This window comes from Camarhynchus parvulus, chromosome 1 (genome assembly GCF_901933205.1).
Source record: "Camarhynchus parvulus chromosome 1, STF_HiC, whole genome shotgun sequence".
In the NCBI taxonomy this organism is placed as follows: domain Eukaryota; kingdom Metazoa; phylum Chordata; class Aves; order Passeriformes; family Thraupidae; genus Camarhynchus; species Camarhynchus parvulus.
Genome location: NC_044571.1, coordinates 76,071,693 through 76,096,955, shown reverse-complemented (window position 1 = coordinate 76,096,955; position 25,263 = coordinate 76,071,693). Strand labels below are relative to the sequence as shown.

General features: G+C 39.8%; 1 protein-coding gene across 1 annotated transcript in view; it reads right to left on the bottom strand.

Moving 5' to 3' along the window:
- TRPC6 (transient receptor potential cation channel subfamily C member 6) overlaps positions 1-23,214 on the bottom strand; it is a 75,791-nt gene extending 52,577 nt beyond the window's left edge. Inside the window, exon 1 of the mRNA XM_030949879.1 lies at positions 23,072-23,214. Within this exon, the coding sequence (XP_030805739.1) occupies positions 23,072-23,214 (143 nt within the window). The remainder of the gene's footprint in view (positions 1-23,071) is intronic.
- Positions 23,215-25,263: the final 2,049 nt, after the last annotated feature.

Sequence of the window (25,263 nt, the reverse complement as noted above, 5' to 3'; positions counted from 1 at the left end):
TCAGATGTGAATTTATTGGAGGAGTAAAAGATTCCTAATTTTCTCATTGCCTTGTTTTCACAATTTATTGGAATGCTGCCTGTTCTTACGTTTCCAAGAAACAACGGACATATTTACTCAAATACAGCCTCATGAAACAGAAATTATTTATATGAAAAGAGGAATCTCAAACAACTTTCTGATGTAAATTCTTCATACTTATCTGCTGCAACCAGAGTTCTAAGATAGTCAATCACAAATACCTATGAAAATGATAGACTAAAAAAAAAAAATTACTTTTGAAATCTGTGGTTGGAACTAAAGAAAACTCTTAATAAATTGAATCTAAGTATTTAATAAAATATTAAAAAATCTCTTCTACAGGATTTGAAAGAGGAATTTATGTGACTTCTCATGTTGGAGGCAATATTGATAAAAATATAAGGAGCTTTTAAAGAAACCACTATTCATCTAGCAAAGTTTTCTATTCTTCAGGATGAATTAAGCTTTAGGCTGATGAGTCTTTTTCCTGTAGCTATTTGCACACTTTTGCTATGTCCTTTCTCCACTTGTTTTTAATATGGGGAAAGCACATATCAGACACAACAGTAAGAAAATAATCTGTGTTAAACAACAAAAATTCCCGTAAGAAAAATGTCCCATAATCACGGCACAAAGAAACATTCATCAGCCTTATATGCATCTTGACCTGTGGCTGATACATCTGTCAGTCATGAACTGGCTCCTACTGAAATCCTCAGGAAATCTCATTCCATGATTACTGGCATATAAGCATTTTTATTTTTTGCAAACCAATATTCCTACATAGTTAGTGCACCCAAACTCTCATTAGCAGTGTATCAGCACTATGGGATGACAAAGATGATGAAGAAGAAGCTGTGACAACATACACAATGGGAGTGTGCTGCAAAGACAGAGCTGTTGGAGAACGTCCAAAGGAGGGCCATGAGGATGGTGAAGGGGCTGGTGGTGAAGCCATATGAGGAGCTGCTGAGGTCTGTTCAGCCTGGAGGAAACTGAGGCAAGACCTCATTGCTGTTAAAACTTCTTTGTCAGGGGAAGAGGAGGGACAGACATGGATCTCTGCTCTCTGGTGGCCAGTGACAGGACCCAAGGCCTGAATCTGTGTCAGGGGAGGTTTAGGTTGGGTATCAGGAAAAGTTCTTCACTTAGAGGGTGGCTGGGCACTGGAACAGGCTCCCCAGGGAAGTGGTCACAGCACCAGCCTGGCAGAGTTCAGAAAGTGTTTGGACAATGCTCTCAGGTACATGGTGTGACTCCTGGGGATGGTGCTGTGCAGGGCCAGGAGTTGGACTCAAATGATCCGTGTTCCCTTTCCAACCAGCATATTCTCTGATTCTGGAATTTACACTGCACAAAACAGCCTGCAGCTACCATGCTGGCAAGAAACTGTCCATATGACTCCTGCAGTGTCCCATCACTCCGGGATTATGAGGAACAACTGACTGCAGCACTGCAGTAAATGTGGGCCAGCAGAGACACAACCCACAGTACTACGTGTCTCCAGCAGCGCTGACTGATGATGCGATGGGGATTCTGCAGGAGCCAGCTTTGACCTGTCCTGGCTGAAGAGCTCCAGTTCAGTACAAGTTATGGCATCTCCACCCAGAAGGAGATGCCCATCACTGCAGAATTACATCAATACACAGAATTACAACAATATACAGATTTCAATTCCGCCACTACAAACACAAAACCCTCATAATTCATTTCAATAAATTGATAAGAAGTACCATCCAGAGGAGTTCATGGAAGCAAAACACCCAGTAGAAACACTGCACACAGTAAAAAAAAAAATAAATTAAAAACATAAAAAACCCCCATACACTGGGGATTTTACTTTTCAATTAAATACTATCATACAATAAATTTGTAAGTGTTGCTCTAGCCAATTTCTCCTTTTTGCTACTATGACCCATTTTTATTTTATTGGAAATATTTGAGAACACATTTACACCTCTATTGTATAACTATAAATATACTGCCTTCCAGCATATTGTCAGAGAAGATTCTTTTCAATGGTTACATTGTGGCTATAATATGCAGCTAGATTAAACTGTCATAGAAGATTTATTTATTAGGATCAAGTCCAAACTCTGCTTTGAAAAATCTGCAGAGTTATACAGCTCCCTCCCAACCTGCATATGAGAGGTTCTTTAGTATAAAGCCAAACGGAGACAGGCAGGGAGTGGGTAGGATGGAAAAGGGGAATGGACACTGTGATCCTGGAAGCTTCCAGGGTATGTGTCAGGTGCAGGGCTTTGGAAGTGTGCATGGACAGGTTTGATCAAAGAGCATCAGCTACTCCTTCAGGTTTTCCTTCTGGAATCAGCAGGAAGGGGACTCTTAGAGCAAGGAAAACCAATATAGCAGGTAGGGGGCAGAGGGGGTTTTAAGAGATCACTTGTCTCTTACTCTCAGTGACCTCTCTACTTAAAATTTTCCCAGGTTGGGACTGGCTGAGTGCTTGGGAGAACACATACAGAGACACACTTAAATTTATCTATCATTTGTTCTGCATCTCTCCCCTTTTTAGAGCAAATGACAGTCTTTTACAGAACAAAGAAATGTGTTCTTTAAATTGGCACTAGCTGGTACAGCGTTTTTCACAAGTTTAGTCAACTGTTTGCATGGCACTGTGAGGCTAATCCTCATCGACCTCTACACTGGTTAAAATGAGTGTTTCACTACAGCCACTTTGCTCAGTTCCAGTAAACTCTCACTGTTGAGAACAGGGTGGCTCCATGAAAATGAACATTTGGAAAAAGGTCCAGAAACGCTCTCAATTCTTAAACCGTGAAGGGAATTGTTTGAGACACTGTTATACGGATTATGCAAAAAGCAGGACAAGGAACTTTCCAACTAGTTATACACAGACTAAGAATCGGTATAAGATACAAAGGTCATCAACAGCCTTGTCATCAGAAACTGTGAGGCTGTACAGCTCAAAACCCTGAAAGAAGGCAGCAAGACAAACAACAGAATTAAGAATCTTGGACTTCAGGAGAGCAAACATGACCTTGTTTAGAAAGCCACTCAACAGCATCCTGTGGGAAGGCAAAAAGTCAAGGAGGACTTCCTAGTTTTCAGGACATCCTCCTCAAAAGTATGGAAAGAGCCCTTTGTGATATATTAAAAAAGCATTGAAGGAGGCCAGCATGAATGAACAACAATGTCCTGACTGAGCACAGGTCTAAAAAGGGAGCACAGGGATGGTGGAAGAAGGAGGAAACTATTTGATTTGATACAAAGATACTGTCCAACCACACAGGGATGGAGCTAGGTAAACCAAAGTCTGGGTAAAGTTACATATAGCAAAGGAAATTAAAAGAAACTCTAAAGGTTTTCAGATAAACCAAATAGTAAAAAAGGAAGGCTGAAGAGAAGATAGGTCCATTCCTCAAGGTGGCAGTGAACCTAATAGAATGTGTAAGTCTAAGGAGCTTGGTTTTCTTTGCCTTGACAGGCAAAGTTTCTCAAGTCTGTGAGCCAAGTATCAGAGTGCAGGGGAGTAAAGCATTACCTACATTATCAGAAGATTTAATTGGACCAATTGGATATACATAAGTACAACTGATCACATCAGACACATGCGAAGTTGCTGAGGGACCTTGCCAATACCATTGTAAGATTGTCATGTACTATCTTCAAAGGTTTTGGCATTTGAGAAAAGTTCCTGATTCTTGCAGAAAAAGGCAGATGTCGCACCCATTTTCAAAAAAGGGCTTCCCCAGAGGTAACCTATGCACAGCTGTAGGTGAATCAGCCCAATCTCAGTATCTCAGGAAGTCTGTGGTAAATTCTCCCAGAAGACCTTTCCCACACATGAAGGATAACAAGGTGGAAAAGGTAGCATCAATTTACTAAACAGCAAATCACACCTGATAACTGGACTTCCTTCCATGACAAGATGTTGGGCTCCCCACACCAAGCTAGAGCTATGGCATCACTGACCTTGATTTTAGCAAGGCCTTCAATATGACCCCACAGCAGGGTAGACAAATTGATGCAGTATGGTTTGGAGAGGGACAGGATAACGTGAGCACAAAAATGCCAGGCTATTTGGGCTCAAAGGGTAGCAACAAGCACTACAAGCTACAGCTGGTTACCAGCATCCCTCCTGGAACAACACTAGTGTTTAATAGTGTTTAATGTGTGACGTGGATGACAAGGTAGAGCACACCTTTGGGAAGATGGTGGGAGCATCGACACATTGGAAGGTAGGGCTGCTGTTCAAAGGGTAGACCAGAGAAATGGGCCAAATGCAGCACTACAAACTTCATCAAAGGCATTTGTGAAATCTATGTCCAGGACAGATTAAACCAATGCAGCAAGCTGAAGAACAACTGGAGAATATGCAGCATTCCACAAAAGATCTGAAGATCCTCAAGGTAAAGAAGACTCAGCAACGTACCCCTCTGGTAAGGACAATGAACCCTGTACAGCGCTGTATCAGTAACAGCGCTACCAGCAGATCAAGGGAAGTCATCCATAGCTTTTCTGGGCACTGTTGAGACTCTGTTGGGCACATCTGGAGTACTGTGTCCAGTTCTGGACTCACACAACAAAAATAAGACATGGACATAACAGGGTAAGGCCAGCAAGCGCTCAGTGGTGCTGGAGCTCAAGAAATGAAAGAAGAGATTGCATCAGCTTTCTTTCCTTCAAGATGGTTAAGAACAGTTTCCTCAAAGATCTTGCTGCTTTCTATAAAGACCTGCTGGAAGGATATGAAAATAACTGAGCCAGACTCATCTCAGTGAAAGGACAAGATGCAAAAAGCAGAAGTTGCAACACAATATATTCTGATTTTGTTTAAAGAAAAAATGTTCTCCCGTGGCACAGACTGACAAAATAATTTGTGGAGTCTCCACCGCTGGAGACTGAAATTGTTCAAACTCAGCTGAACAACACCATGTGCAACATAGCTGGATCTTCTCTGAGCAAATAAATAAGTATATTTTGGAATAATAAATAAGTATATTTTGGAAGCAGAGAAACATAAGAAACAGGAACTGTTTCTGAGAGGCAACTATGTTACAAGTGATTGAATATAGACCAAATCATCACCAGCAAGGTGTGATGTGTGGTAATAAATTATTAAAAGTCAAGAAAAGAGCTATTGAAAAAAAAACTGAAGGAACTGGATTGGTGCTTCTTGATCTGGGAGGACCTCCACTGCACAAAAAATTTCCAGATACATAATGCTCCAAAGACAAAAGAAAAAATATTTCCTTGAACTAGGCAAGGGGTTATATCACGAAAAACTCTAGAAGTTAAACATTTGGAAACCAGAATTTAACCTCTTATTTCCTTCCACCAAAGCAATTTCTTCAATGACAACAATATTTCCTAACTTAACAAATAAATTCCTATATGACATTATATCAAACTGATTACTGAGTCCTGGTACATTAACTCTTACTGTCCTTCTTATTAATATACAATTAATCTTGCAGTAACTGGCAATTTGCTACATTTCATTTTGTCATATTATTCCTTTCTTCAATTTTCTGTCTAAAACTTTGTATTCTGTTCTTAAAATGGGGCTGGTATATCTACCACTCAGTAGTCACAAAATATCACCCCTATCTGATAGAGCTATTAAAAACTGAAATGGCAAAGAAAAGATTGTTTGCCTTTAGAACTGAAAACTTTGGATAGGCTTTGAAAAAATTATTTTAATATTTTCCATATTCCTTCTATAACACATTTTGAATCAACTCTACGAACATGAAATTTCATTTTAAGAGACAGACTTCTAATTCATCCTCTGAGCATCTATCTGACTGAAATGTAGCTTATTTTTTACCAACTGTATTTCATAAATTTCTAGTTACTGGCCATACTTAGGATGCTTAAGCTTGTGTGAAGGTGAAAGGGCTTCTAAATTTTAAGGACTCCAGCTGGTGATCTACACAACCCTTTGACATTTCAATATCCACATGAGAATATGTTACAGAGCCTTTCTATTGTGAATTATTGTGTCAAGTGCAATGATGCCTTCAGGCTTTAAACAGGAATTTTGGTCATTGAAATGTACATTTTAGAGTAAAGAAAGCATAGATAATAATCTGCTTCACTAAACTTGCCCTAGGAAATGGAAGTCACAGTCTCCATTTGCCCTGAGTGGGAAACCTACACCTATGGCAAAAAAACAAATCATGACCTCTATCTGGTTCAGAAAGTCCCAAAATCAGAATATGATCAACTCTCAGTATAAAAGTCCCTAATGAAAGCTCTCAGCCTGATAGTGTACTATATATATTGAGATGTAACTTTAAAATTGAGAATGTTTCAGTGTTTTTCAGGCTTGAAGGTCACCATTAACTTTCCTTGAAGTTATTACGCTTGTAACTGGAAAAATACAGCTAAATGAGTACTGAGTTGCTGACAACCTAGTACTTTTTCAGTAGGATAACATTTGAAAGAATGCACATAAAAACATTCTGCTCAATCATACACAGACAACTTTATCAAACCTTGAAGCTCGCATTAGGAAATTCATTTGAAAGTCACAAAATTAGAGATCTTTTAAATCCAGTGCCAGATAAAAATAATCAAAGACATTTATTTTCACAGTAGTTATAGTTGCCCATGCAGTAAGTTGCTCATTCTGTAAGTAGTGTTACAATCTGAGCACACATAATCAGAAAAACTAATCTTCACTTTCTTAAAATAAATTTACTATTTGGAGGGCTTTGCATGTATGAAAAAATGGCTTTATAAAGTTCATTATAAGTTAGTCTTCAAATAAAATATATCTCAGTGCTGTCCATCTATATAAACTTTGCACAAACACTGCTCCCTTCCCACAGTCAATGCTATAAATAAGGGCGATCTCAAGATGGTGCAAGCTGTTACAAAACCTGTAGGAATCTATAAAGTTAGAGGGTCTTATATTGGTGGGAAAGAAAGACAGGCCTCAGTGCAGCAGAGTTATGGATATTGCTGATGCATCTTGTTAAGCTGTAGCGAAGACGTGAGGAATAGAACAATAGACTTATGTCTAGTGTTTCGGAATAACTTTCTAAGTTGCAATAAGTTTCTACAGCAAGGTTGAAATGATGAATAGGGTTTTATGCTTTGTCTTCTTATGAATGAACAAGCAAGCATTGTTTTAACTCCAGCTACGTGTGCTTATGTTGATTGGATAGAATCACTGTCAATATGCTTTCTCTCTGTGTAATTGGCTAGGATGAGTATTTGGTAACTTGTAACAAGTGAGTTTCTTTGGCTTGCTGCCTGGATGCGAACTGTCAGGATCTTTGCATAGACAAAACTATGTATTATACAGATTCTGGAAAATAAACGGTTCCCGAGGCACCCATCAGTGGTCCCGTCCTGTTCGTGTCTGTATATAGCTAGCCGGCGCAAAAACCACTCCTCTTTTCCCAGTTATGTTGACATGCATAAATGCCCATTGTTCGCATTATATTTATCTGTGTCTCAATTGCATTTATGACATCATCTGTACCATGATTCCAAAGAATTGTTTTTGTAAATCATAGGAACTCCAAAGATAAACATAAAGAGGCCTGAACTGACATTAAAGAAAGTGGATAACAGTGAACTTATTTTTTGTAGTCTTGCAAATTAGAAATCATCCAGTCATCCACTTAACAACAAAAAATGCAAAATTTTAAAGTTCTCAAATCAAAACACAACACCCCTCATAAGACAAAGACAAAAGGCAGTTTGATCAGTAAGAATGTAAGTCACCCAGGTAACTGAGAATCCACACAGCCCTTCAGCCTGCACAAGGAAAAGCCAACCAGTCAATATCTGGAGAAGTGCAGGAAACAGAGCACAATTTTTATAACTAGAAATGAAAGTGTTATATAAATCCAGCAATACCCAGTCAAATACACTTCACCTTCAATAAACAATCTGCAGAGATGTGAGATGGATAAACAAAGCTGAAACTTACTAGGTTCAAGGCTACTGCAGAAGAACTATACAACAGCACTTGTTCTCCCATCCTGACTGTCATCTGTAAGAATATCTGAAGTTCTGTCAGTAGAGACTTCAACAATTTGTCTAAAGCCAAGATACACTCTATGTTTTTAATTACTTTCTCGGATATATTTAGTGTATAAGTACTGCAATTTGCACTTCAAAATCAATTCAGTGGATGATTTTTTTTCCTTGTAGTCAGCAGGCCTTATTCTCAATTTCTTGCTCTTCAACCAGACATGAAACATTGTGATTCTCTGCACTGACTCTACTGTAAGTTAACACCACTACTCAGGACTGACATATTTAAATTGTCAGGTAGCAAGAAGAAAGCATCACTGTTAAATTAATTCTCATTCTAATACTTTACAGTCAATAAAACCTCTTAGGAGATAAAAATCCTAATGTTCATCTATTCCAGATCATTTGTCAATCTTCATTTATGCAAATAATCTTGTGCTTTTAACCCCTTTAAATCTGCAAAACTGACAAGTGCATTAATGCCTTATAACATGCTTTATAAAATCCACACACAGAAACAGATTAGCTCAATAAAGTAAGTATAATAGTTCCATGCCTATCCATCCTTCTGTCAAATCATATAAGCACTGTTAACTAATGTTAAATGCCAGAACTAAATTTTTATGCCTTTCAAAATTTCTCACTCATATTATTATCAACTCCATTAAATGACTCATTAATATTCAATTAAATACTAGAGAAAATTTAATTGATTGCTTCCAAATGTAATAAACCATAAAAATGATTAAAAACATTTAGAAGCACAGAATGCCAGAATCGTGTTTAGGAGTGTGATACAAAATGTGCACTAGGAAAATTAAATTAATTGGTTTAGTATATTTAAAAGTCCATTTTTTTAAGGTCAGTAAGATTATTGTGCAATTCATATAATGCAAGGTCCAGAGATCATCCACCCACAGAACTTTCAGCAGGTGAGGATAAACACAACAATACAGTGACAGGATAACACAAGCTTGTGCTGACATTGTCAGGAGCTCTGCTGAACTCTCTACTTTGATCATTTAATGATAGAGGGTAATTTCCTTTAATTCCAATTAATGCCATCTATTTTCAAAAAGGGGAACATATATGAGCATGTGCATATGTTACATACATATCTATAAAAGGAAGGAAAACAAACATTTATCATGTAGTACAGATAATAGAGCTCATCCTAGACACTGAATGTATTTAAATCCAACTGCAATACAGCAATCCAGGAACTCCACTGGGGGATTCAAGCACAAGGTGAAATACTGACCAGAATTCAGACCAAACTCAAAATGTCTTGTTTTATTCCACTTCCCTGGTCTTCTAGAGGTATGAATTACTTCTGGCATGAGTCAGACACAATTTTCACCAATAGCTTTAACACAGTTTATTTTACAGTTGTAGTTCCAGGCAATAGGGTATGGTATCAGCAAAAAAGGTCAGAGAAACACAAAACCCATCTTGAACAGGAGACCTGGAGATGATTAGAAAAAGAATGATTAAAGTAATGTAGAACACCTTAAAAAGACAGCTCTTCAGGTAGTTGCTTCCTCTGTTACTTGGTCAGAGGAATGCTGCTGAAGGATACAAGTCTAAATACATCGCTTTCACTTTATATTTATAAACCTTTATTAATTTTAACTAGTCACATTTTTTAATTGTTTGTTCTAAACCAAGACTACTGGGCATCCTTTAAGAAAAACATGCACAAGAGCCTCAGTAGGATTGTTCTTATCATCTGTAAGGATAAAAAAGCCCAGAGTTTACAATAAAACCCCATCAAGTAGCAAAGTACAAATCCTAGACAGGAAACAACGTGGCAACTAAGATTACTCCAATATTTCCACATGCAATGCAAGCAAAGATAGAAAAGAGTGGAACAAAATGAAAAAAATTGTTAACTGAATGAGGGGGAACACACCTACCTGGTTTAACCACAAAGCCTACAGGGAATGACATAAAACATGCCCTCCAGTCAGCACTGAACTAGCACTCCAACACAGGAATAAATTATGCCTTAATCAGATTAGTCAGCTTCTGGGTTGTAATAAAAAATTGAGTATTTCTTTTATCCTCAAAAGATCTATTCAGTCTGTATTTCTTTCTTGTAGATCTGACTACTAAAATCAAATGCAGCTGAAATCTGAGGAAATCTGCAAATATGAAATATAACAGCCCTGAGATCTCATCAAATTGCTAGGTAGAGTCTCCACATTCAGAATCTTTCATGGTGAAATACTATTCAGAGCATATTCTTTTTTTTTATTTCAGATGCTATTCCTTTTTATGATATCTTTCAATATATTCTCCTTTGTGTATCTCTCACTAATCTTGACCTGTCATGGGTGAGGGAACTGAACTGAGGAAAACTGCCAATAAAACAAGGATGGGAGAAAAATATGGATTTTAACATCATGGATCCTCCATGCTGAATATATGTCTCATGATTGCAGGAGAACTGGAATAATTTATGAGTGTGCATGCAATTGTGGATAAAAGGGACTGGATATGAAATGAAAGCCATGTAAACAACTGATTAGGAAAATGACAAGCAACAACCTCAGAACTACTCAGAGTACAGGAAAAAGTACTGAAGATCTTTTAAACATCTGAACAGAAAAGAGCAATAGGAAAATCTATTGGAATTGGATCAGCCATCAGGGTTTAGTGACAGAGCTGCTTCCTTCTGCAGAAGCAGCATGTGCATTTTCTGCTTGGCATCTGAGGAAGAAGGAACAGTAAGTTGTCTCTGCCTTGCAAAAAAAGTAGAAGAGAATATAATTATACTAAAGAGAGTAACTAACTTAGACATAACTGTGTTTCAAATAACAGAGATATGCAATAACATAGCAAATACAAATGAGAAAAAGGTAATGATTAAGATTATTCCAGCAGTCATTCCAGACTGATTCAGGAACTTAATATGCTTATCCATTTGTCCTTTCATATACTCTGTATAAAATGAAATGTGTCTATCATCTAATATGAATCTAGGTCTGACCTCGTATTTCTACAAAATTAAAATTTCACTGAGAAACTGCATTTGTAACTCAACCAATGATGAAGCTGACACTAGCTTCAACTTCAGAGAGAACACTACATCTACACAAACTTTTCCTACCTAGAAAAAAGAAAGATTTGCACAATATACGATGCCCATGTCCAAGAGACCATTTTTTTAACAGCTGTATTTGAAGGAAAATAATGAAGTGCGCCTATTGATGCTCTTCCTGCATCTCTATTAGGAATAAGCCATTTTCATCATGTAAATGTGATGTACTTCTAATTAAAGAGTCCATGCAGTAGCATTAAATTTACCCTAACACACACACGCACACAATAAAAACTGCAGCAGTGTAACTTCAGGATGAAGAAGAGTTCCTGCAGAAGATCTTAGCGTTTCAATGTGTGCATATGTAAAAGGGAAAGCAGTACAAAAAAAAGGGAATTACTTTGGTTTACTTCTAATATTTGTAATTGTTATGCAAATTAATTACCTTGTTAGAATAAAGAAGCAATGATGATGCTTATTGTTCGCTGATATGCATAAGTACTTGGTATCATGACCTCAGTGACACTTTTAGAGAAAACAGAATTGGTGGCAAGTCACACACACAATTCCAGCAGGAAAAGATCATTTGGCTTTCTCAGATCTGAGATGTAATGGTGACTGCAGCACAGAGCACAAGTTACTGTGATCAGATTTGATAGATCAAAGGCATAGAATGAGACCTTTAACAGCTACCGTTACTTTATAATTGCAGAATATTTTGCAGAACGTGTGACATTTGCAAACATTGTCACTCAGAAGAGATTAAAAGGAGCTGGCCTCCACTGAACACCATGTTGCCTTTGATTCAACAGAAGAAATCCATGAACTAGCTAGACATATGACAATGTTATTAGCTGTTGTTGCTCTCCAGTTAGGTAATAATAATAGAATAGCATGGGGAGGATTTTACAATCACTTGACAAAGACTGTTATTATAACTAAAATCAAGAAGTTTGCTTTCACTGGGGGAAAATAAAGTTTCAGAATATACAGGGAAAACCTTGAGACCTTTATCTTCAAGAAAAAAACATAAGGAAGAGAAACAAGAGTTCTTCTGCCTTGCTAATATTTTTCTGGCAGGTAGCTGCTGTGGATTGAGATTTCTGTTTTTCCTGAGTTGAAATTGGTCTTGCAACTTGGTCTTTGACACCCTACAAACCTACCTTACTGCTAGATAGTTCACTACAGTGAAATACAGATATGAGATGTTTTCCTAAGAGGTATTTATTCAAACTGACAGATTGATTCAAACTGTAAGAATCTGGAGCACTGACCTTCGGGTACAATGGTAAATACCAATCAAATAAGTAGGACCAGTTCTCACATGGTGCTACTTATTATCAAATTATACTGGATTTGTAACATGCTTCAGAGAAGAACTGTAATTTAATTAAAACTTTCCTTAGTTAAATAGTGTTAAGTGATAAAGAATGATAATTCTAACATCCAGAGAATCCAGTGAATCAAAGCAGAATAACAGTGTACACCGTTTTTTAGCATGAAATTGCATGGGTACTAGCAGAGCTAAGAATTATACAGTAGTAGTTTGTTGGGATGGAAGGGAACTCTCCTCCTGGAGAAGTAAGTACATCAGGAGAAATAAGAATCAAAGTGTCCTTTTCATTTATTTGGTGCTGGTACAGGTTCTGAAAAAAAAAAATTCATCAGGAATTCTTCTTGCTTGTCTAACTGCCTAACCTCACTTACCAGATTTTACACAAATACATTAAAATTAAGGGGACAAGGGGAGGCTCCATTACCTGAATCCAAACTTTCACATTGTAGAGGAGAAGAAAGCATTTGTATGGTTGCTTTGTAACTGACTTGGAATGTACAGCTTTGCATCAGTTCCACAGCACAATTAGCAACATTTTCCCACTGAAGGGAGACAGAACTGGGAGACAGAACTGTAGTTTTGGTCACAATAGCTTTGCCTGGGCTGGTCTCTTGAGAGAACACCATGAGCTGAACACCGACAAGCAGATACACCCTGAGCACTGCCCAGGGAGTCAAGTCACGTCTGCAGAGCGGGAGAGAGTTCAGCAGAGCTGGAGCTGTCCCCTCTACAGCCATCCCAGGGGGGGATTCAAAAGCAGTTAATATTGGATCAACCCATGTATGATTTATGGTGGCGTCAACAAAGCAAATGCAAATATTCTTATTTCAGCCATATTGAAACACTTTTGATCAAAAAGCCAATGGAGAATACTTCTGAGAACAGTGCTGTCAAGACTTATTTGGAAAAAAAGAATGAAAGTGATTTTTCAAACCATGAAAACAGATACTAAACCAGTAACATTCCACATGAACAGAAGCTTCAGATTTACTCAGCCTTCATTTTTACATAGGACTTGGGAAATGGGAACACAGCCGTCCTCTATATTCTGCATTGGAAAAATGAAATTGTTCTTTTTTTGCCAGGCATAAAAGGTGACATCCAAGAAGGGAAGGGGAAGGAAATAAACCCAAAAGACAAAACATGCAATTTCAGAGTTTTACTTACAATTTTTATTTACTGAGAAATTGGATTTCTTCCTCATGATCCTTCTGTAAGTGTTATGCCATGTACTCTCTGGAGCAGCAGTAAGTGCAGCAGCAGTAAGTGCAAAAGTGTGAGGAGCAGAGGGTCATGCTCTCATGCAGCAATAATGTCTGGGATATAAAGTTAGTCTAGTTGACATATCATTTCTCTAGATGCTGCACATGAAAAGTGTCATGAAAATAGTTTTACCATTCTTCTCCACCACTCTGCAATGTCCCATTCCTGTACACAAGAACATAAAGCAGCTGTATCTGTCTTTGCTGCTTTCTGGAAATTACCTTGAATTTTTAGGAAGATGCTAATTGATGACTGGAGACAGGTGAGAAAAAAGGCAGTCTTATTTTGTAGATCCATAACTTTTTCAATTCCTTTTAAATATCCCCTCCAGTTACATTGTTTTTAGCACCTTGCCTTTATTTTTTTTTTTGTAAGGTATTTAGCAGTCATAATTTCATATTTACTGCCTCTTATATTCTCAGAACTAGTACTTTGAAGAATATTAGAATAAAAGTAGATGTTTTCTTGTTTTCTTCTACCTTTTGTCTCAGTCTTGGGCTCAGGGGTTACCGAGCAGAGCGAGAGGTAAGGTGATCCTATCAATCACTGACTCTTCAGCCAAGACAGTGACACCTGCTAACATATCTGAACATATTCCACTAATGACCCATTGCCTATACTCAGGACAAATGTTATGATTACAGCAACACGAGAAGCAGCCCAAGGAGCATAACAAAAAGCTGTGCTTACCTGAACAAATAGGCAGTGTGACATGATCACACAGATGGAATGATCCTGACTGCTCGCTATCACAACATAGCAGAGAAGTACAACCCCAGCAGGCACAGAGGCAGGATCCCAACCCTGCATCACATGGAAAAAGAGCCACCTCATGCCCCTTACCAGCAGCAGCCTGCTGCTGAGTCTGGATGAGAGCTTGCACAGATGGGCACACTTCCATTTTCAGATGGCACTCAGCACTACAAATCTTGTTCCATATTTCTTACAATAACGAGCACTCAGCTGTACTGTGCCACTGCCAAGGGGCTGTCTGGTTAGAAATTCATATTTGGGGCAACACTCCCCCTCTGCCAATATAATATTGATAGATTCAGAAGAATTATTCCAGATATAGAAATTATTCAGAAATTACATCTCACTCAACAGAAGACACTTTGCTGCTGAATCTGTCATGTAACTCTGATTCCCCAAAACTGTCCTCAGGCATCTAAATACATACAGGAACTGGACCACATGCCTCTGCAGTGATTCTACTTCCCCTCCTCCTCAATGTGTACTTCCATGCCTTTTCTGGCCCTCTGGAGATATCAAGACCTGTATGCACTCAGAAATCTTGTCATAGACAGAGTTTGAAAAAGGCAAACAGACACGCAGCAGTGCTGCTTCCAGCACCACTGAGTGAGCCATGCCCTGCACAAAGCCTCACTTCCTCACTGAGCCATGCCCTGCACAAAGCAAGTTAAACCACAAAGGATGCTCTTTCCCTCTAAGGCACTATCACTGATAACTAGAGAAATTTCTGCTGGTTTTTAGATTTGATGTAAAATCAGTAAAATAGAAACCTCAGGTCATGAAAGATCCTCAGACAGCTTTGTAAAATGAGAGGCATTAGCCTTGCTGTCCCTGTAAATCCCCACCTAGGTTTTTTTTTTTTTTTTTGTTTCTCTTCCTGTTATGCATTAAATGCTGTTGCTGATTCTAGGACAGAAGTGGCTGTGGGGTAAGAAATCCCAGTGTATATTTTATATATCAACTTGTTAGGTAAGATCATTATTATTTTATCATACAAAGAAGTTCTGAAATTTCACTGTCACATCATTTGCTGTTTACCTACAAATGTGCTCACATCAGATGTTGCTAAATGATTAAATAGCTGTCTAACTTAAACCTCTAAAATTCTTTTCTGAAGAAAAGTAGGGAGCATTAACTTCTTCGGCTTTGTACCATATTCAACATTCATACTGCAGACCTGGAGACATTTTCATTGCTGACTTTTTTGTTAGAAGTGCTCTACAAAATGTTTCAAATAATCTAAACTGTATCTTCAGAAACTTAAGTCCCTCTCCCTTCCTAATTTTTGATGGTTTTATTTGTTGCTTAGATGTCAGTTCACAATATTAGTGTTTTTGCTCCAACATATCTGCCACGTTGTTGCAACTCCTTAGTCTTCCCTGGGCAGCAAGAACTTGTTACAGACTCCCAGCCTCACTGACATCCAAGGGACTTGAACAGTAATATGGATTACAGCCCAAGTTTTCCAGAGCTTTTGATCCTCAAGTGAGAACATCTCACAATGAGAGGCCACACAAAATACCCAGTATCCTTGAAAAGCTTCATCCTGTGCTTACTACTTGAAAATGAAGTCATATCAGCTAAGTTTTTTAAGTGCTACTGCACTCGATTGTATTTTTATCAAGGATTGTTGCAGTTTTTAGCTCAGATTTCCACACTTAGAAGAGAGAAAACAAATTTTGTCTTGTATGGGGAGAAGTACTATTCTAAAACTTGAGACGCACAAGATTCACTCTCTAAGACTCACAAGAGCAGCAGTCTTCAAAAACTGTCCTGAGTAATTAATAGGAAACTTGTTCTTAAAGGGAGAGGAATATAAAATCTACAGAGAGGAAGAGTCCCTGCTGCCTTCCCACAGCCTACCTTTTGCATCTGATTTGTCAGCATAACTAGGTAACCCACCCACCAGGGGAACAAGATGATCCTTTGCAGAGTCTGAATGAGCCCTGTGAGCAGCCACCCTACTCTATGTGCTTCTGCAGGACAGAGGAAAGCAAAAGACAAGCAGTGGACATGGCACAGGCAGATCCTCCAGCATTCAGAATTATCCTTCAGGGCTAACAGAAGCTTGAGAGCTCTCAGAGCACAGGATTTCTCTTTGAATAAGCACCACTAGTACAGCACACATGTAACTTTCCAAAAGTCCTCTCCCACATATCCCCAAATAAAGCTCTATAACCTTTCAATTACCATTTCAAAAGCTTTCTGTAGGTAATATACTTTGATCATCGTGATTTCACTGGAGTTAACTATAAATTAATAAATCCAGATGGAAAAAAAAACCCCAAGAAACATAACTTCAACTCACAGACAACACAACACCCTTAGCAAATGAAGATAATAAACTAGGAATTTCTAGTGCATGTTTCTTTCATTAAGACATTTTTTATAATACTTGAAAATTGAAAGTAATTTTAAGTTATCTTAAGGAAGAAAAGCATATAACTAAAGATTAACACAATGGAATTAAAACTAGTACAGAAAATCAATTACTGCATTGAAAAGCAGGAAGGAAAATTGGTTTATAATTTTCTGTCATGAAAAACAGTTGGTTAGGAAAAATTCCCACAGAAGTTTACTGTGGGCTATTACTACCTGGCAGGCCGAGTACATGCACACAGAGTAGGACTAACAAAGTTTATCAGTCTGGCCTGGCTAGCTGTTCCAAATAAGGGGGGAAATCATGACTAGAAAAGCTGGAACATATTGATGGCAGGCAAACATCTTAGAGAGAAGGAAAAGAAAATACAAATCACTCCTCAAAGATAAGGGAATCTTTCCCTTTGAAAAGCTGCTAAGCAGTCAGTCATCAGTCCCAAAGTCAGTCAATGTGCACACCCAGGCTGGGCCAGGAAGAAAATCAGCACAAGCAAGTGTTCCTCTGAACTAAGCCCAGTGTCGACAGAAGATGACAGGAGGCAAGAGACCAGCTCTGAGTCCACCCCTCCAGTCTGCTGGGCACTCACCTAGCTGCTAGTTAAGCTGATGTGACATGTGCAGACAGGGATAGGACAAGAGGAAAAGGCTTTAAACTAAAACAGGAGAGAGTTCATTAGCTCTTAGGAAGATATTCTTTACTCAGAGGGTTCTGAGACAACTGGAACAGGTTGCCCAGAGAAGTTGTGGATGTTCCATGCCTGGAAGCGCGCGAGGCCAGGTTGGTGGAGCTCTGAGCAAGTTGATCTAATGGGTGCCATCCCTGCCCATAGCAGGGGTGTTGGGAGTAGATGACAATCCTTAGGATCTCCCCCATACCAAACCCTTCTAGGATTTTGTAACACAGCACAAAACTTTATGAAAATTCTCCAGACTGAATACTCTGCAAAGTTGTTAGTGCTGCAGCAGCACCAGGCCTTGTGGTCTGTATTGTTTTCTACAGATCAACCATGATCCTTTGGTTTATGATCCTTCTTTCTACCTGCTTGAAAGGCCTCATAGATGCTAATAATTTTGTAAATATCCTCACTTCTTTGTTCTCTTCACTAAGGTAAATACTGACATCAAAGCCAGTGTTTAATCAAGTTCAAAGACCAAAATAAACTCCAGTCATGCTCTTCTGAACTGGCATCAACTGAGCTCACAACCACAATATTGATATTTTATTCATACGAGTAATTTTTTTTAACAAAAGGGGAACTACATTCAACTCTTCAGAAAACAAGTTATCTACTTCCCACACAGCTTTGAGAAAGCACCTAAAAATGACAGTACTTGATATGTCATTATTTCACTTATTTGGGGTTCTTGTAGTAAATCTCACATTTTATTCTTAATGCCAAACCTTGCCTTTTGGGTTTTTTTTCCAATATTGACAAAAATTTATTCAAACATATCAGACTAGGGGTTACAACACAGCTGTGCTGAAAAATGCACTATTAGTAGGAAAAAGTGTAGTTGGACAGAAATGGATATGAAAGATAAGCCCAGACCCACACCTTAGTCAGTCATCTTCACATTATATTCCACACATTTTATTTCACTAAAAATTGTATACTTGATTGTGTATGTCAGTGCTAAACAAATAATAAACTTTCTACTTCAAGACAAAAATATTAATCCATTCCAGAGAACACTGCCTATCATTTAATTATCATTAAGCTTTTTGTCCACATTTAATTATCAAAACTTAGATTTAAATACTGCTTATCAACACAAATCCTTTAAGCCGCCTGTTGAGTGGACTCTGTGTAGCAATGGCTACACTCACAAGTAAGTGCACAAACCTGTATATAAAACTCAGTGTATGCACTTCAAGTTTAAGGCCTTCTGCTAAGGCATTGCCTTGTACTGCATAAGAGCCTGAGGTATGAAAGCAAAAGAATTTGATGGACGTAGTTTAATTGCCAAACTCTTCTTTTGCTCATGTTTGCCGAGCTGGAAAGTCCAACACAGCCTGATGACGCAGACCCACCACGCCAAATCATATTTATTTGGGGATACCAACACTGGCAGGACTTCTTCAAGTAGCCAGTTATTATAACCTTCAGCTTCTGTGGTGGGAAATGCTGCTGGGACAATGTTTGACAAACAGCATGCTGGTTATTACATTTACATTGAAAAGTATGCCATACACATCCCACACATTTCTGAATCACTACTCCACCTTCCTCATGCAAATTTAACAAATTACTTATATTTTCATGGAAATCTTACAGTTTTATAAAATATTGTCCCCCAGGGAGGCAACTTTCATTTGTTTGGTGACTAAATGAGAGTTAGGCTATAAATAAACTTGCAGATATCACAACGGCTCAAGAAAAATTGTTATTCATAATCATAGCATAGGAAACTGGGTATTGTAGCTGACCAAAAAAGCTCCCAGTTAAATTAGTGAGTGTACACAATGAACACAAGAGTGCCTAACAACTGAACCCAAGAAATCTCACAAGCCTGCACCAAAAACAAACACATGTGGGGGAAAAAGTCTACCTATATGAAATAAATAGGGACATGTGTGATGTGGAAAGTGAAGCATTCTCTTCTACCTACTTGCAGGATACACAGAGTGAACTAAAAGCTGGGGGGCTTGATAACAATGTTGTTGTCCTTTTACTCGAGACCTAAGGGATTACATTTAGCCACCCAGAATATGAGAGATTCAGATATGATTTTTTTTCCAGCGCCCAGTATGAATTAGATCCATCAAACCAAAATCACATTATGATTTGTGCAGATGCTCCATACACTAGGCTATAAAAGGAAATGAACCCCTCTCCATACCAACTCTTCTACCTTTTTGATCTCAACGAGACTATTGCAACATATTTTCAGAAGACAAAGCATCTCATCAAAGAGGTTGACAATCTGAAACACAGCTGCCACTTTGTACAGTACTCCCTGAAGAGATTATGTCTAATGAAGAGTCTGGAAAATAATTTTACAGGTCATTTCAAGCAAGACAGTTGAGACTAGAGATAAAAATTACATTATGTCAATGGCAGAAACCATTATATTGCAGGCAGGAAAGAAATCATTAAACATGTTATTTAACAAAGAATAGTTTTTTAAGTATGTACTAGGTTTGGTAATTTCAAGAAACACTTACCTGGAAAACCACAAAAGTTGAGGAACAGCCTATGTCTCAAGGCAGTTATGTACATCAGAACCCTTTTCCTCCTGTTTTCATCTGATAATTTGTGTGCCTCATTTACTTTAAAACTGACATTTTAATACACAATTATCCCTCCTCACATCTATAAGAAAACATCTATTTTTCACAATGCAAAATATTGTGAAGTATAAATAAGCAGTATAACCAGATGTCTGACTGAATTAGTGTCTTCTCACTAGCTTAGTACACTGACAATCTGTCCTTCACTAACATTTTTCCAGCAGGGAAGTTTACATACAAGTGCTACTGCACATCAGCTCTCAGACTTGGGGTTAGGCATTAAAATGCACTTTCTATCCTGTTTTAAACCCCAAAACTGGGCTATTTGCCAATGAAATACTTGCACAGGAGGGACAAATCCCTCCAAAACACATACACATTTTTGCATTCCAGGAGTCAATCTTCTGACATGTATATTGCAGTGTATTTCATGACACATAAGGGGCAGGACTCAATGACCAGATGGAATAGCACTACTAGAAAGAAAATGTTTACTTGCATATAATTTCTAACACATCTTAGAAGTCTTAAGTCTTAAAAAGTAAGACTTTGGAGTAAGTAAGTAAGTAAGTCATCTTTTGGAAATAATTTATTTACAAATTCTACAGATTGCCTAACTTTTAGATTTCCCACTTAAGGTTCTGAATTCAAAAGAACAGCAGGATTTTTCAGCACAAAATTCCATTCAAATTTTGGTTTGCATCATGCCACATACAATGGTAAAAGCCTTCCATCCACTGCCAAAAGTCTGTGTGACCCTACTTGGCACAGCCAATAAACTCCAGGTACCTTGAAATCTTTTTTGCAGTAAAGATACCTTGGATACAGTAAAGCTGTTCTCCAGAAAGAGGAGCTAAAATACAGGAAATAGATCTCTGTAAATGGTTTGGGTTTTTATTATCATCCAGAAACTACAGCACTTAACAGCAGTCACAAAACAACACATGAAAGGCATGTTCTACAAACAATGTCCTCAGTAACATCAGCAGTAGCACTAAATCACCACTTGAGAAAAACTATTCCTTAGTATCAAGCTACTTTTCAAGCAATAGTCACATGCCGTATTATGCCAATGTTACCCTTTCAGTAATGTTTAAAAGGAGGTAAAACTCAGCTTTTTTTGGATATCAGCTGTACTCTGCATTACTGATCTCCATTAATCACCATAATAGCATAAGAAAATACCAGTAATTTGAGGATTAAAAAAACAGAAGTAGAGAAAAGTATTCTTACTGCATGTAGATGATAAAGAGTGTAAAGATGGCCCAGCTTATTATTTATTAAATTCTTGGCCATATGAAGGCCTCTAGGAAAACCAATGACTTCTGGTTGAAAAGACATATCTACAAAATGTACCTGAATTGTGATATAGCTGGAAGTTAGGCAGAAAAATTCAAAAACTGCTTGGTAATCACTGTTCACTCACTGCATTCATTCCTGCCAACCAAGGAAGTCCTGGCAGTGGCCCCATGTAGATATTGCCTATGGATCTCTGTGAAGTGACTCTTTTCCACATCCAGAGAAACCCCAAAGAACAACTTCTCCATGCCCAACGTGGATATGAAAACCAAGCCCTTGATAACTTCCTGCGGTTAGTGCTACCCTTGTTCTACAAAGCAACTAGATTAGGATGCAGGCGTTCCTTACGGCCACTGTGAGGTGATGAGAGGCAGTCTCCACACTGAGAGAGGGCTGGACCAGGAGCTGCAGGCACAGGCACTTTTTTCATTTCATTCTTGAAGGGAAATTATCAGCACCCCACAGACTTGCAGACTTTGTTTGAAGAGATGATTTGAAACAACGCAAGCTCTATCCTCTCACATCTGCACAACCACTCTGAGTGAGTAGATGGCAAAAGAACTGCAGAATTGCCATATTAGTTCAAAGCTTTAGTCCACTAGTGAGAACCAATCTGAATTAAACATCACAAGGCTTTTTTTCTGAAAGGATTCATTAGATATATGCATTAGACATATGCATTCATATATGCAGGGTTTAAGTCCAATGTGCAGTAATATATGCTGCTACATACAGCTACATGAGCACACTGAATTAGTGATCCACAAAGACGCTCAAGAATAGCAATACAGCAGTAAATTTTGAAAACTCTGGTTGTTCTTAGCCGAGTTGATAAATATTCAAGCACTCTAAGTGTTCCCAGTTTCATTGTTGTTATTCCTTTCCTATATCCAGGTAGCTGTCAAGTGGCTGGTAGGTGGCTCACAGATAAAACAGCAAATATTAGGAGAGCCTGATAACTGTAATTTACCATTTAAGCAATAAAACATAATTTGTAAAAAAGAAAGTACACATCTTCTGGCAATCATCTGAGATTTTAGGACTCATCTTGCATTGCTTAATACCCATTTTCCCCCTCTGTTGGGTAGCTTCTCCTCAGAAGCATTAACAAGTGGTAATTACAGTAGTCATGCTGACAGCACATAACCAAAGGGACACTGCCAACACTGAACGCCAACAGACGTGGATGTTAAGTTGTGGTTCCTGGAACCTTTGTAATTTATGTTTAGATAATTCAGCTTTTATTGCATATGTTCTTACACTCTGCTTTAAATGATAACTACCTGCCAAAACTCACATAGTGAAATTACACAAGGCTACGCGGCCTTGACAAAGATAATGATAGGAGGATGGGGTTTTTTGTAATTATTTTGGAATAATGAAAGGAGGATGGTTTTATGCACACACCTTCAATGTGCGCTCTCTGTAATTACATTAAGCCCATTAGACACCATCAGTTCTATGTACACCCGACGTCTCTTGCCCTGCTCTCCACAGCTGAGCCCAAGCCACCCTTCGCCTCCCTGCCAGCGGGAAGGCACCACGCTGTGCTCAGAGGAGACCTGCCAGCCCGGGCACGGCGGTGCCCACGCTGCTCCTCCACCTTTGCAAACACAGCTATCCCGCTGCTGCCCCGGGGAGGCGAGGGAAGCTGCCAGATCCCCGCGCGGCTGCCTGAGAGCCCTGACCCCCGCCCGCTGCCCCTGTCCCGCCACCGCCTCCCCCGCGCAGGGACGGAGCGACCCCCGGCGCGGCCGGCGGGACTCACACGGGGTAGAAGGCGTAGGGCGGCAGGGCGCTCTCCTCGCACAGCTCCGCGTCCAGCAGCAGGTAGTCCTGGCTGTCGTTCCGCCGGGCCCCCGGCGCCGGGGAGCTGCCCTTGCGCGGGGCGTAGGGCTGCGCCTGGCTCATGCTGTCCCGCGGCCGAGGTGCGCGGCGGCTCCCTCGGGGCGCGCCGGCAGCGCCGCGGAGGCACCGGCGCTCGGGGCCGCGCTGGGCTCTCGCCGGCAGCGCCGCGGCCCCGCTCGCTCCGCGCCCCGGCAGCGAGGGGCTCCCGGCAGCCGGAGCCGCCGCCCGCCGCGCCGCGGGCGAGGCGCAGCTCGGAGCGGGGGCAGCAAAGTTTGCGGCGCGTCAGCCGGCGCGGCTGTCCCCGGCCGGAGGGAAGGGGCGGGAGGTGGGAGGGCGGCGGGCTCCGCTCGCCTCCCCTGGGGCTCCGGTGCCCCCCTGCGCGCCTCCCCCGCCGGCGCCGCCGCTCGCTGCGGCCCGCGGCACCGACCCGGCTGCGCTGGCGGGGCCCGCAGCGCTGCCCCGGCAGGGGCCATGTCCCACCGACCGCCCCGCCGGCACCGAGCCAGCCTCCCGCCGCTTTTGCCAGGGCACGGCCCGCGGTGGTCGGCAATGAACCCTGCCGAACGCTCCCGTGGGAGTTCGGCAGGACCGGCGGCGCGGCTGGCGGTGGCTCCCCGCGGCTGAGGAACAGAACTCTTGCTTGGATTTGCAGTGGCTTGGTAGGACAGCCTGCGCTGCACTTGTGTCCTCCTGTAAGTGGCCGAGGAAGAGCATCAGTGAAAATGAATGCTAATCAAGTACACCCAGAAAATCTGCAACTTTAAGTCTTCCCCATAAACTGGAAAATTTCACTGGAGTTTCCACTTCCTTTTCAGGCTCTTTTTTTCATTCCCGAAACATCCTCTGTTCGCCTGCTTCAGAGAAGAGCTAGTTTTTAATCACCTCTAATAACGTCAGTTAAGAGCAGGGGCAAAATATCAAATATCATAGTAAAAAAAGCTCCAAAACAACACAATATTTTTGCAGTAATAGCACTTAATCAAAACTCAGTCCGCTTGTATTTCTCAGTTCTGCTTCACTGGTAGCATTTTGTTTGATGATAGTTTGCAAATAAGTAATTACAAACTTTTCTAGGAAAAAGGCATGGCACTGAAGAATTAACATCTGACCTTTAGGTATCTTCCACGTTAAACATAGTACTTATGATTTCATAAGGGGATATTTAAAATTAAATGTTGTGAAGATATAGTTAAAACATTAGTGCATCCAAATAAAATCACTCCTTCATTCCTGGCCATGTTCACATATTGAATGGTGTTTGTGTTGGAATAGCACACAGCCCTGTACTCTCTAGGCATGCACACCTTCCCCTGATTTAGTGATGTGCTGAGAAAATAACTGGGCAAGCCCCAGGACAGTCGTTTGCAAAGCAGGCTGACACTGCCCCTGCTCTCCAGCAGCCCCAGCCAGCCCATGGTTTCAGTGGCTGCCTGGGCCACTGGGACTCGTCTTACCTACTGAAACTGTCAGAGGAGGAGCTGTGTAAAGAGACCTGCTGCTCGTTTACATGGTCTTTAGAGGAGGTGCAGAAATACCTGCAGTCAAATTTCTGAAATTTCTTTTGTCCTAGCTATGGCTCTCAAAATTACACTCTAATGAGTTTTGGAAATCTTCCCTTCTTTGCAAACCATTTTTTTCTGTTACAGAATATTTTATTTTATATAGGAAGTTTAGTACCAATGATACCATGTGTATTTTGTAATTCTCATGCTGCTGCTTCTTTCATATTACTATAAAAACAGACAACACAAAATTATGTGCAGGCTTTGCATTTGAGAAATATGTTGTTGATAATATCTCACATTTTTATTGAAAGAAAATTGCTTTCTAGAATACTTTGGGATGGAATCTTGATGTGTTCCACTGTTGTTGTGTGTAACCATTTAATTTCATTTGTTCTACTTTGTTATGAAGAGGCAGTACTTCTCCACTTAGTGCTTTTCATATATTTCCCAAATCTTTGCAGTTACTTTTTATTCCAAGTAGTCTATTTGAGATAAGGCTGTTGTTTCAAATGTCTTCTTCCAGGTACCTTTTTTTTTCCCTTTCCTTCCCACTGTTCTTTTTTCTCCTCCCCTCTTGTATATTTTCTTTTTTCTTAAAGTGAATACC